The sequence below is a fragment of the Bombyx mandarina genome, chromosome 22, assembly GCF_030267445.1.
Source record: "Bombyx mandarina strain Sakado chromosome 22, ASM3026744v2".
Taxonomy (NCBI): domain Eukaryota; kingdom Metazoa; phylum Arthropoda; class Insecta; order Lepidoptera; family Bombycidae; genus Bombyx; species Bombyx mandarina.
Window position 1 is genome coordinate 14,726,413 of NC_143228.1, and position 15,376 is coordinate 14,741,788.

General features: G+C 35.6%; 1 protein-coding gene across 1 annotated transcript in view; it reads left to right on the plus strand.

The window, feature by feature from the left end:
- Window positions 1-3,039: 3,039 nt before the first annotated feature.
- cdi (serine/threonine kinase) overlaps window positions 3,040-15,376 on the plus strand; it is a 133,349-nt gene continuing 121,012 nt past the window's right edge. Inside the window, exon 1 of the mRNA XM_028170537.2 lies at window positions 3,040-3,793. Coding sequence (XP_028026338.2) covers window positions 3,422-3,793 — 372 coding nt within the window. The 5' untranslated portion in view covers window positions 3,040-3,421. The remainder of the gene's footprint in view (window positions 3,794-15,376) is intronic.

Below are 15,376 nucleotides of genomic sequence, written 5' to 3' on the forward strand. Positions count from 1 at the left end.
TGACCAAATTGCACACCAGACTCTCTTTTAATAGATGCAAAGGTGACCGATGAATAATTTCAGGGTTTTCCATTGCCGAGAACCGACTATTCTGTTTATTCACATATCCATTCAACTGAAAATGTGCCTCGTCACTCATGATTTTTTCGACGATTAGCTTAACGATTACCTACCTACCTGAAAGACGTTGGTTTCGCAAATAAACCTTATTATTAAGGGTGAGACCGATATATTAGTATTCATTATGATATTCGTAATACAGCTTGTATTCGTGTATCGGTAATCCGTCGAATTCTGATATGCTAATATTCCGTATTACTCTATTCATAATATTAGCCAACTCACATCGGTCGGGTTGTATCTATCACTCGAAAATATACTGGCATACGCCGTACGTGTCTCGCGGATATCTTTCTATCACATTCATAACAATACTGCATGCGCTAAGAGTAAGTGAGATAAACTACATGTTTGCATATTGAGCAATGAAAATAAGTACATATCATTATGAGTATAAGGACTATTTTTTAATTCAACTTTTTACATGTCAAAGATGCTAGTGGGAATTTTTAAATGCATTACTTTTTAATGTTTGAGCCTTCATTTCTTGATTCAACTAAAGATTCTACTCAAGGCAAAATAGTGCATTTTTACATTTAATGGAATAAAATCGGTGAGCTTTATTTTCATTATTTTAATTTTATTTTCTGGTTCCTTCGAATTAGTTGGTTTTAAAACGATGATTTGAAAAACGAAAGTAGGTACGGTAGTTGACATTGTTTACCAATTTCATAAATAATTTTTTTTTTACACAAAATGTAATACTGCCACAACTAAATTAAGTGTTTTTACGTAATAAATTATGATGACAATATATTTTTGCGGTGGTATTTAATTATCTTCTACGGACTTCTCAAAATTTAAATAAAACTTTGATTTTTTTTATTTTTTTTTTATGAAGTTTTGATTTGAATCGAAATGACTTTCTAAACAAACGGTTCGTGGATTATAATATTATAGATGTTGTGTACCCACTAGCCACCTCAGTACCATGTGAGAGGATTTTTTCAAAAATTTTTCAAAAAAATTTTTCAAAATTTCTAAACTTATTTCTGACCGACGTAACAGGCTTTCGGTAGAAAAAGTAAAAAAGCTGATATTTTTATGCACCAATAAGAAATAAATAATATTACTAACTTGTTGTTTATATTAATGTACAATGTTGACTAAATTCTGATTTAATAATAATATTAATTTTAATGTACATAATATTACTTGTAAAATATTTAGTGTGAAGTCAAATTCCTAGATACAATATACTATTTATATTATTAACTAGCTGACCCGGCAGACTTCGTAGTGCCTCAATCGATAAATAAAAGACCTAAGCTTTTGTATAAAATAAACTTAAAACAAACAAAAGGAATCCGTCCGACGCGACGAGGGGATATCAAAGGAAAAACAAAATTGTTATTTTTATTTAATTCCGAGCATTTTCATATTTATTTTAACTTTTAAGCCTTCTCTGGACTTCCACAAACAATTCAAGACCAAAATTAGCCAAATCGGTCCAGCCGTTCTCGAGTTTTAGCGAGACTAACTAACAGCATTTCTTTTTTGTATATATAATACCTTAACTAATACGTGAATATCCTGATATCTTAATATACTTCGATAAAACGGATAAACGAGTTAAAATTAATGCGGTACGAATACCGTATTAAGTGTATTAATAATCATTAACTTATTTCACGAATACCGTATTAAGTTTAACTCGTTTACCCGTTTTATCGAAGTATATTAAGATATCAGGATATTCACGTATTCGTTAAGATATTATAATATTACATCATGAATATATTACTATTCGCTAATATTGATAAATATCGGTATTAACCCATCTTTACTTATTATTTTAATACTGCCAAATATGAACTGTCAAGTGTCAAGACTCTCAAATATATAAGTGTTTATTCTATGGTCAAGACTAATGTTTACCAAAATGGCGGCAAAACAAAGTACTATACCGTACCTTCCCGACGGACACCAGATAGTAATCGAGAGAGATTACGTATTTGGCAGATGATATGCTTACCAATTTTGAATGGAAGAACTTTAGAATTCTGGTCAGATACTAGTGAATGCCATTGTATCAAAAGAGAAAGATAAATATTTAGGTAACGAGTATTTGGACCAAGAAGAATAAAAGAACAGCTAATTCTTCAGTATAAAACGAAACTCTTGCCGTTTGGAGGTCGAAGCTTAGAGAAATGAAACAAAATGTCCCCAAGGGCCGATGTTTCGCGCAAAAAGTTGTTCAGCCTCTCGAATAGTAAGATGAGATAAGCAACATCACCAAAAGAATCACAATTAGCTCCTCAGTACTCCTCACGTCTGATTTCTAAAATAAGTATTAAAAGCGCTCGGGAAAACTAAAAAAAGTAGGCCCAAATAAGTATCTTCTTCTCCTTCTTATCCTTCCCCCAAATTGTGTGGGGTCGGCGCGGTACGTTCTCTTATCATGCTATATATGGATTTGGCGTGAGTTTTACAACCAACCGCCAGCCTGACATCAACCCTAACTGATAATAAATCTCCAATGGTATATCCATTTTAACATGAAATTTGAAGGGATTTAGTCTCTTTTTTCATAAGATAAACAGTTACACTAAAATTAATTTTTCACATAGCATCATTCCTCGCGGTTCAGCAAAATTTTGGAGTATGTTCCTATCACAAGGAACTCATCGATGATACATTTCGTAATATTCACTTATGCCAAAATAGTTGTTTCAATTTAATTTAAAGTGTACGAGTATTTTTAAATACATTTAAAAAAAGTCGTTCGATATAAAATGCATCTAATTATTATTTATTAATAATGCAACAATAGGTATCCAATCAATATGGTAACGAGTAACGACAACCCTGCTGTCTAAATATTTTTTCTATTCATTGATGTAAACTGAACGCGTCCAAAACTCAGAGCTGTCAACATTATGAAACGGTGAATGCGCCAGCGCTACCAACATTCCCAAATGCTATGTCATGTGTTGATGTTGCTTGGCTTGCTTGCTTTCCGCTTTCTTTACTTTGCTTGAACGCGCGTCGATAGACATTCGGTCCACTTAACTAAAAAATATTTTACCGCATAAGATAGAAATTAAAGCCACAAAACCGGTTTTACGTTATCAATAAACTTAAGTCTCATACCGTGCCAATAAACCTAAATCTATTGTGAAAGTGACAGTCAACGTTTTTTTTTGTGTGAATATAATGTTATTTCGCATATTTACAAGTACCGTCCGTTCGTAAGTGTAGTGGACTTGAAAAATGCTGCACGCAGAGTACTATTCGCGTATCGTGGTAGACACCTGATTAATATGATGTTTGAAGCGGGGTGAACGTAGCATCAGTGATAATGCAACGCGAGTGTACAGAAGGATTTAGGAGTAAGTTCGAGAGGCGGAAGCCGACCAAAGTGCTAAAGATAGCAGAAAGCTTCACGAACTTGGATGAGACTGCGAAGGCTGGACGATTTGTAAGAGGTCCGCACTCGAAGATAGGGCGTAGGTATCGCGACGGACAGGAGAGGACTAAACGCGGTGTAGTGTGCTGTGATGATGAATGTGATAAGGAGTCAGGTGTGAGTGAAGATGGTGAAAGACTCGGTGACCGCAGAGTGACCGGCTCCTCTTGCACAGCTCTGAGAACGGCTGTGGCAGCTCTGTACCCGTTTGATGACTTCGTGCTGGAGAAAATCGGCACTGGATTCTTCTCTGAAGTTTTCAAAGTGAGTATCGCTTTGTACTAACTATGTATCATAAAAATTGTGGCAATTTTTATTCTAAGATCAAAACACTTTTCAACAAATCTATTAGATCATATTCCTTTATCTTGTTATCTGATATGCTTATTTGTTAAATTATAAATTTTATTTCAAATTGAACAGTCCTAATTTCTTACTAATAAACTAGGCACAAAGAGTTTGTTACAATAAATTAATCACTCAGACAACAAGTATAATTAACAAATAGTGTGTTGTAAAGACAAATTCATATTTCACATAACACAATTTATACTATCAAAAGTTTGTCAGCATCTTGTAATAATTCTTAGATGGTAGTATATAAACAGATATGATACTGACTGAAAAAATTATAGAACAAAAATTGCACTGACTAGTATTATTTAAGGGTTTCTATAGGGCACGCCCCTCTCCTATTATCCTATTATCTAACTCCTAAACTCCTATTATCAGAGCAGCTCGATAGTACCACATCATTGAATTATTATTGAGACCACACACTTGCAAGTTATAAATAAATAAAAATTACAAGTCTGCTAAAAACAATATTCAAGAATTGTTTTCATTACTATGAGTAATGTAGTAAAAATGTGTTGATAATGTTTATGTTCAAATAGAAATTCAGTCATTTTACAAGAATTAAAAATAATCCTAAGAACTGGCTACCATAACGTTTTAACGTTTTGTGTAATAAATGTATTTTAAAGTTTTTCTGATGTAAACAAAGTATTTAAAAAAAATACATTTATAGTATTAGTAGTTATTTTGAATTTAGAAAGAATGTTATCTATAGTGGTAACATGGAGTTATTTGTTTAGCAAATCTACATTATGATGATTTGAATACATCTTTAAAAACACAAGTAATATTGAAACACAGTTGAAACTATTCTTTGTATAAATGCTAAAGAGTCTGGAAATGATCTTCATTTAGAATAAAGTTGTAAACAGACTTGTCTTTAATCCTAAGATTCACAATATTTCAAAATGATTTTTGGTGTATTCATATAAGCTTTGATTAAAAAATTTTTTTTGCATTCAATATAATGAAAAATTAAATAAATATTTAAAAATTGCATAATTTATTGCTAACAAACAGACTTTTAACATATAATGAGTTTAAAACTAAGATTATCTAATAAATTTGCCTTTGTTATTATTCGTTAAAAATTTTTGTCCACAGTTGTAGATTATTATAAAATTCTATAACTATAAGTACTTTTCTGTTAATAAATCAATTATGTATGCGAATATATTAGAATTGCATAAAAATATTATGTACATTCACTTCTCAACTACATATTTTTAAAGTTCTTAAGGGTTATACACCCATGTAGTATGATGTAAATAAATAAAATTACTTACTCCAAACAATAGAGTGCACTCTATCGTACTTACTTAATTTGTAGCTTTATGTAATTATTAGACTAATTCTAATCTAAAAATATGAAAAAAAAATTTTTTTGCTTGTTATGAATTTAGCAATTTAGCACAAAAGTATCCAGACTCACTTTCTATATAAATTTACTTAATTATATTAATACAAATATTGTCAGTGATTCTTACCTAATGACAGATTTGTTCAGCAATTTTGCGTTTTAAATTTAATCCACTTAGGCTCCCCGCAAGATATTAATATACACCCATATCATCCATTCACACTATTTACACATAAGGTTGCTACCTAGTTCGCGCCTCCTCGCTGATAGTATATCGCGAAGCAGTCATGCATTCTGGTCGGAAGAGCTATGATTATTGCCTCCATAAATTACAAAAAGTTAGGCAATCATCCATAAAACAGTGAATTGAAAATAAAAAATATAATATGCTAAAATTACAAAACTAGAATAACGCAATATTGATGACTTAATTATTTTGCTGCGTTTGTATATTTAAAGGTTTTAATTAATTCGTCTGATTTGTAGCTGTTTCCTAAATATAATTAAGACTTACGCCAAAAATAGTTATATTTCGTTTTTGTTGAACACCGTTCCCATGGTTTGTCGTCATGCGATGTTTTTGAATCAAAGCCTAAAGATGTAGGAATCTGTCCTAAATGTACTCTTAAGAAACTCGGAATACTGTGGAATACTAGTCGAGCTCACGAACCATTAGTCCCAGTCGATCGATTTTTATGATACATCTTCGTCGATCGCTAGGGCGATCACAAAATAATAAACAATTCCTTTCGTTTTCCGCAATGACGATCGACACACACGGAATGTCATTATTATTCAGCAACACAACGAATAAATCATTGACGGAATAATAAATTAAAGTATTAAACCGCAAAGGTTTCGCTAGTCGATTGATTGTTTGTCGCATGAGCGCTTCGGTTTCCCGTGGCCTTGGCAGTGACCTTCGCTTCAGTGCAATCACGTCGGATGCCCTGCGTGTTCAACGTCGAAGAACATAAAGCATATCTAATGAGGGGAAACGCGGAATTCGTATCTTTTTTTTATTTACTGCTTAGATTGATGGACGAGCTCACAGCCCACCTGGTGTTAAGTGGTTACTGGAGCCCATAGACATCTACAACGTAAATGTGCCACCCACCTTGAAATATAAGTTCTAAGGTCTTAGTATAGTTACAACGGTTGCCCCACCCTTCAAACCGAAACGCATTACTGTTTCACGGCGGAAATAGGCGGGGTGGTGGTACCTACCCGTGCGGACTCCCAAGAGGCCCTACCACCAGTGATTACGCAAATTATAACTTTATTACACGATGTTATTCCTTCACCGTGGAAGTCAATCGTGGACATTTAAATATCTATTTTAAACTTTACAACGCGATTCGAAAATACCTCGATGATAAAGCATTATGAACATTTTAGTTCATAAATGCATCATTCGGATTCGTATGGGTCTCTGAAAATGTCCGATTTACCGCTGCATATGTTACGTTATATTATGGAGCTTGAAAGGTAAAGTTAACGCGTCTTGTCAAGGTATTTCTAGACTGTCTAGACACTACTAACCAATATTCACATATACTATAATAGAGTCGTCTATTATCAAAGGCGGCAATCTGTGCATTTGGACAACAAAATTTTATTGATATGTCAATACAGATTTATTTGAATATAATCGTCTCCTTCAAAGAATACGGTTCAAAACCTGCATTAAATAAAGGTTAATAGTTAACCTGTTATTTATCTAAGATGTCGTTCCGAAGAGTTTTGTGACTGCCGATGGAATACAAAGTCAAAAATTCGTTTTTCTGATTTACCAATCATTGTCCAAAAGTCAGATTGCCGCCTTTGATAATAGTCGACTCAATACGTCTCCGTCTTTCCGAACGAAATTCCTGTATCGTTAAAGACTTTCATTATTTAATCTGTTACAAGAACCTTCCAGCGAAAAGAACAAAGGTCGTACTTGTTTACGATAATTCAAGTATTATGCAAACACTAAAAGGCCTACATTACGTGTCGCAATAACGATTGAATGTATTACGAAATCCTTCGGCATTCTGTTACTTAAGCGCATTGATAAGGCGCCTGTCTCCTCATCCGTGACTTGCCGCGTTCAATACAATACTAAATTATTGCTATTATAGACGAAATCGCCTCTGTAATTGTTGTTAAACTGCACAGCTATCCTTCCTATCTTATTTATATATGTATGTATAATTGAAGAATATAAGATCATTCTCGTATTTAAAGTGTGCTATTATATTATTATTGTTTTGTGTTTAAAATTTGATTAGGCTTCGAATTTCCAGATAATCAATACTTATCTTATCAAATTTAATAAAATTTATTATCTAACATATTGATGTTAGTAGCACGACTGGAACAAGAAAATGTACACGAAATTTTATGCTTTCCTGTTTCTTTGGAATGTCATGAACGTAACTTTAAGTGTGATCACGTGTTTTTTTTGTTTTTTTTTTTTATTGCTTAGATCGGTGGACGAGCTCACAGCCCACCTGGTGTTAAGTGGTTACTGGAGCACATAGTCGTCTACAATGTAAATGCCGCCACCCACCTTGAGATATAAGTTCTAAGGTCTCAAGTATAGTTACAACGGCTGCCCCACCCTTCAAACCGAAACGCATTACTGCTTCACGGCAGAAATAGGCAGGTCGGTGGTACCTACCCGCGCGGACTCACAAGAGGTCCTACCACCAGTAATTAACGCAAATTATAATTTTGCGGGTTTCATTTTTATTACACGATGTCATTCCTTCACCGTGGAAATAAATCGTGAATATTTGTTGAGTACGTAATTCATTAGAAAAATTGGTACCCGCCTGGGATTCTAACACCGGTGCATCGCTCAACACGAATGCACCGGATGTCTTATCCCTTAGGCCATGACGACTTCACTCACTTGTGCTCACTTTATTGGAAAAGATTGTGCTCACAATGTTAACGATTTTGTTTGTGATAAAATATTGAAATTTTCTAATGCCTTTTTCCTAACGTAGTCTCTTCTGTTTCAGTTTTAAGTTCAGTACTAGTTGGTTAAAGGTGACTATCGCTCGTGTACACCAGCGATAATAGAAGCAAAGTGAATTTTAGGCCCGTATGTTAAAATCGACTGAACAAAACGGCTTCGGCTGGTGGTAGGACAGGTAGGTAGGTATAAGTAGGTTCGGCCTCTTGTGAGTCCGCACGGGTAGGTACCGCCGCCCTGCCTATTTCTGGCGTGAAGCAGTAATGCGTTTCGGTTTGAAGGGCGGGGCAGCTGTTTTAACTATACTGAGACCTTAGAACTTATATCTCAAGGTGGGTGGCGCATTTACGTTGTAAATGTCTATGGGTGGAGTTACCACTTAACTGAACTGACTGAAGCTCAACTGCAAGACAAATGACGGCATCCGACACGTATTTATTGTTTTAATACAAAATTAATTGTTTTAACGTAAAACGGAACAATGTCTTTGTGTGTCTTTGAACGATACGGTACGCAACACGGCGATTGCAATAAGTAATTCATTGTTAGCACAAATGGCGCCGTTCGAATACGATGAAATTTTTTTAAACTGACATCATTACGTTAATTTTTCATATTTATGGAGGAATTTATGTGTTTATGTCTTTTGTTGTTGCATCTGTTGACACATGGCACATTTAGTATTTAAGTGGCCTTACTAAACTATTTTATGAAAATTAGTTTTATATTTCGAACGATTTATAAATATGTATTCTATCAGTTTATAAAATTAAACAGTATGTTTTAGTCTAGAAAGGACAAACGTACTCTTTTCATAATCAAGCGTCATATCTTAAAGTATTAAAATCAAGGACCTCAAAAATTACAATTCTTCGATTAGGTACATTTTTGGCGCTTAATAAAAAACAAGAATTTTGAATGAAGTCACTTTGTTTTTTTTTGTCATTCTTCCGATCTGAAGCGGTAATCATATAGATAGGATACATATTTCAGCCTATCAAAACATACCATACTTTCGTTTTCTGATAACCCAATATGTTATTAAATCTGAATGATAATAAAAACAATAAATTATTAAATAAACAGAACAGTAAAAATGTTTAAAGATACGATAACCTCAAAGGCGTAACTCACACAGTCGTGTATCGACTCGGTATTTGGTATAAGTCTAGACCCTGGATTTAAACCAATTAGTGTCTACGCAAGTCCGATGTTTCTAATTAACTCACTAATTCAATTGATTCGACATCGGAACATTTTACTTCGATCTAATAAATAGTTTTGAATTCTGAATAATGATTTTAACACTAATATAGGAAGCTTATGAATTTTATGTTTTTTTGCCAATGCTTACTTATGATAGAAAAGTAGATGGGGAAGTATTACGACCCGGAATAATGAGGGGAGCTCGCGATAGTAACAATATAAAAAACATAATCGCGGACACTTACCTACTGATGAATAAAGGTTAGACATCATGTAAACCGTCATAGCCGATCCTGCGGACCAAATGATAAACAGTCGACATCGCCCAAAACACGTCATATCGAATCCTCCCAATCCACTAAGGGTGCTTTTAGGTACCCCAAGCACCGGTCATCGTTCTCGTCGAACCCGTCGCTTGCGACGAAGGGCTCGGCGAGTAAATTAACCCACAGACACAGCACGCTGAGTTTCTTGTCGGATCTTCTCAGTGGGTCGCATTTCCGATCCGGTGGTAGATTCTGCGAAGCACTGCTCTTGCTAGGGTTCGTGTTAGCAACATCGTCAGGTTTGAGCCCCGTGAACTCGCCTACTAACTCGATGACGCTGACGCCACTCATTGTTTGTACGTATTCATCAAATTCTACAAAATAATATTTCTCGGAAATAATGATAAAGATATCGAAGACCCAAACACTCGTTTTAATCTAACGAAAGAAACATTATCGCCAAACACACAAACATGAGGTCGTTTATCGTAAAAAAATATATATGTGATTCAGGATATTTTTATTTCCTGTAGGTAAGTGTGCGTTTAGAATAGACGAGAAACGGAAATGGGGTTGGTTCCTTACGATACTTAACTTGCTCAGAGCTGAACCGTTCGACTCGGTCTGACTCATGAATGTTTGTAAACACAGCCACGTAATTTAAATGGTATCGTTATTTTTACACGACCGCACTAGTAAAAGGGTCACGTTCTTCGAATTTACTGGTGGTAGGACCTCTAGTGAGTCCGCGCGGGTCGGTACCACTACCCTGCCTATTTCAGCCATGAAGCAGTAATGCGTTTCGGTTTGAAGGGCGGGGCAGCCGTTGTAACTATACTGGGACCTTACAACTTATATCTCAAGGTTGTGGCGCATTTACGTTAAAGATATCTATGGGCTCCAGTAACCACTTAACACCAGGTGAGCTGTGAGCTCGTCCACTCATCTAAGCAATATAAAAAAAACTACCACCCTTCCATCGGACACCGGAGGAAAGTTGATGCTTTTTGCTTTTAACCAATTCCTTCCGTGCATTGCTCGAACCATAAAACTATGAAAGGAAGTCCCCTTTTCGTTATACCCCGAGATCTATGAAACGTATCTTTAAACGAGGTTTGAGCAGAGTATCTAGTATTCCTGATACTAATGGATAGCGGCAACAACTCTTCATCAAACCGCGCTTCACTCAATTTTGTCCATTCATTATGGACAAATCTCACGATAATATTTTATCGTTACATAAAAAAACCCGTTGGTCAGATAACAGAATGAATGACATTCAGTGACATTTAAAATTTGTATATTTCAAACTGAACTCTAAGGTTGATAACATTGTTTATTTAAAATGCGAATAACCAAACGGGTTTCCCAACTTAGTTGTCTTCTTCAAGTACTCTGGTTTCTCGTGTCTCAAGGTAGACGACTGCTGTTATGAAATATCACTAGTAAAACTAATTACGCCAAATAGCGCTCAATGTAAACAAAAATGTATGTACAGAGCATGTATCACCTATGACCACGAAAACTAAGATATTTAACTTAAATTGTGGAAAAAAACGATCTACTTTAAATATACTATTGCCAATCTAATTATTTTTAAACAATCATTATTATGCTATTCCTTATTTTTGAAAGTCATTCGTGATGACCTATCTAAAGTTACAGTTATCGTGAAATAACGAAACATGGTTCGATGCCACAAACGATATAGTAAGTAAATCGAAAAAAAAAAACCGAAAACAACATAAATACAGGATTATTACTAGAACTACATACAAAATGTTAAATTGATAATGTTATCTTACCGTTAATATTTCTTCTTAAGGCTAAATCATACAATACAACTATATAAACGGCTTCTGGTGTAGTGGTGACATGGTCACTACACAAGGGGGTCGCGGGTTCGAATCCCGCCAAGGAAAGATATTTGTATGATACTTAAATATAAAATGTCTTTGCCAGGGTTATGAATGTATATTAAATATATGTATGTGTATAATAAAAACCTTACATTTATTTCCGTTCTCTGGTACCTGTAGCTCAAGTTCTTTACGAACTTAGTAAGGGACCAGTTAACGTGGCGTGATTGTTAAAAAATAAGTAATAAATATAGTAAATAAAAAAAATTATACGTACGTATAAAACTATTACTATTTCCCTGGCATCGAGGAAGTGATTCACTTGATACAGGATGTAACCTTCGCATTCGCTAACAAGGCTCACTTACTGATTTTTAATCGTTCTATTACTCGGCACGAACGGTTATGTTCGGTTGGCTAGTGTGAACCTACATAATAATATGGCTTCTAATTTGATTAACGTCATAAGCTGTTGCGAAGGTCCCTGAGGATAATTTGTGGCTGGAAGTAATTACTTGTAGGATGTGCTAAAGCCATGCAAATAAAAGCTCGTTTAGATTGTTTTTATTTTTATTTTTTAAATTAAATAATTTCGACTCGTATCTCGAGTTTAGCAACTACGTTGTGAGAAAGAGAGGTCTATGGCTTAAAAATTGTTTTTTTTTAGCAGATCTTTCTTTAATAAAAGAGTATGAAGAAAGCCGCAAGTTGTCACGTAAAAATAATATGAACGCCGATTTCTCGGCTTAGATTAGACTTTGTGAACTGATCGTAGATTCGGAACACTATAAGGAAACCGAATAAGGAAAGGATAATGAAAATAACTTCAGAATCTGACATCAGTTCAACCTTTGAAAAATTACGCATTAATAAAGCTCCCGTGTTATATGAAGTCAAAATGATGAGAATATAATCAGTGATTATAATCAAATTACTTACTTAATTGGTATTATTAATCAAAAAGAAAATCACACTTCAATTGCACATTATTCTCTACCGGTATAATTATATCTGTGCAAATAATAAAACTTTCATCGGTGAATGCTTTCATAATAATTAACTTTCCAACGGTTTTCGACTGCTTTTTGTTTTCGCCGTAGGGTAAAAGCCGTCTGTAGTGGAACAGGGCGAGGCTTTCCGCCACCCCCACGCCGCTCCCACATCCAATAAGCTAGTGGTTACAGTTGAAATACATAGTCTAATGTATTTTAGCCCCTTACTAAATTACGTGAGGTGAGCTGTATTGGATGTTACAAATTATTCGAAATTCCCGAGACCTTGAAAAGAATTATTTTCGCTACACAATAAAAATTTTTTTCATTGAATAAGATAATACTTTTAAATTTTCAGATTCGTTTATTATTGCGTACTACTCCTAGTTATCCTGTCGCATAAAAGTTTTCATTTTTTTCTTGCCATAAATCTTCGAGTAGATGCAAAAGTGCTGTTTCGTCTCACTATCAGTCTACAAGAGTAGCACAGGTCATACATATTACGTACATGCGACGTAACAGGAATAGGTTAGGAAAGAATTCACGTAAGTATTTCATTGTTTTTATGATGTAGCGTGGAAACTACGGATTCTATTTTATCGACGTATTAAAAGTAACTTTACTGGACCTCTTCTGAGTCCGCACGGGCAGGTACCATCACCTATTTTCTGCCGTGAAGCAGTAATGCGTTTCTGTTTGAAGGGTGGGGCAGCCGTTGTAACTATACTGAGACCGTACAACTTATATCTCAAGGAGGGTGGCGCATTTACGTTGTAGATGTCTATGGGCTCCAGTAACCAATTAACACCACGTTGGCTGTGATCTCGTCCACCCATCTAAGCAATAAAACAAAAAAATTAAATTCAATATTCGTTCATACAGCAGCCTAATATAATTATTTAGTAAACTAAAAATATTCGCGCACTCGCAATTCTGTTTAATGTTTGGACATTAAAACAATTCTAATTTGCGGAAGTAGGTACGTACATTGAGCGGTCAGTTAGCGCGGACACGCGAAACAACAGTTAACGTTTTAATGTATGTGCGTATGTCTCGAGAATGTTTATGGACACTTCTACGCGTTCTCACACCAGCTATCTATCTATCTCTAAGTCTATTTTCATTTGTTAATTGAAATTTGACGACACTGATTTTTGTTTTGAGAATTTGATAAGTGAGATCGATGTTTCTTATGTATGACAGCTATACTATTGTAAACCTTGTTTATGTCCTGCATACGGTACACCTGATGGCAAGTGGTCGACGTCGCTCATTTTCAGTGGGTCGCGTTTCCGAACCGGTGGTAGATTCTGCGTAGCACTGCTCTTGTTATGGCTAGTGTTAGGAATACCTCCATTTTGGGCCGCAAGAGCTCACCCATACGCTAGGGTAACGCTGATGTAGCCTTTCAAGGCTAACAGCATAGCTAGGGAAAAAAGCTCATGGACTAACAATGACAGAGGCATATCCAAGAACATGTAACGGTAGGCAGCGGCTTGGCTCTGCTCCTGACATTGCTGAAGTCCATGGGCGACGGTAACCACTTACCATCAGGTGGGCCGTGTGCTCGTCTGCCTACAAGGGCAATAAAAAAAAAACATGTCTATTGGAACATATGATTGCTTAGGGGCATAAATAGATAAGATGCTTGCACTTAACTGTACGGGGTCACAATAAAATTTATTCCCAGTTTTTACGCAATACAATGTAAATACAAGCAAAATTTTCAAAACTGCACGTTAAACATTAATGCATAAGATTCGTATTTATTATTTTTAGGTTAATGTATTTTTTCGTTAAGTGACAACCTTCACGGCAAGGTCGCTTTGTTATCGTTTTGTTTTCGTAAATATAACGAATGCATTTTAAATCTACATAAATACATGTGTGTTAAAATGATAAAGTCGTCGACCTCCACACAGCTTCCAATATTTAAGTCGTCGTGGCCTAAAGGATAAGTCCGGTGCATTCGTATCTACCGATGCACCGGTGTTCGAATCCCGCAGGCGGGTACCAATTTTTCTAATGAAATACGTACTTAACAAATATTCACGATTGACTTCCACGGTGAAGGAATAACATCGTGTAATAAAAATCAAACCCGCAAATTTATAATTTGCGTAATTACTGGTGGTAGGACCTCTTGTGAGTCCGCACGGGTAGGTACCACCGCCCCGCCTATTTCTGCCGTGAAGCAGTAATGCGTTTCGGTTTGAGGGGTTGGGCAGCCGTTGTAACTATACTGAGACCGTACAACTTATATCTCAAGGAGGGTGGCGCGTTTACGTTGTAGATGTCTATGGGCTCCCGTAACCAATTAACACCAGTTGGGCTGTGAGCTCGTCCACACATCTAAGCAATATAAAAAAAATTATCCATACATTCAAACAATAATTTTGCGTGCCCCTTTGGTTTTAATTCGATCTACGAAAATATGTGAAGTGCTTATCTTTATTTAAACGAGGTTGAGGCTACATCACGATTGGGACTTCAGTATTACCAATATCCATAGGTAATGTAATTGACACTAGGCGTAACCGCTTCTCGTCAGCTGAGTGGAATAAAGGTTAAGCACCTTAGGCCGTTGTACTACTGTTGGTAGGACCTCTTGTGAGTCCGCGCCGGTAGGTACAACTACCCTGCCTATTTCTGCCGTGAAGCAGTAATGCGTTTTGATTGTCTATGGGCTCCAATAACCACTTAACTCCAGGTGGCTGTGAGCTCGTCCACCCACCTAAGCAATTAAAAAAAAGTACTATTACAATTGATAGTTCAGCATTTTCTTTCTGGTGTCCATGGGTCCCGATAACCGCTTAACATCAGGGGAGCTGTGAGCTCTACA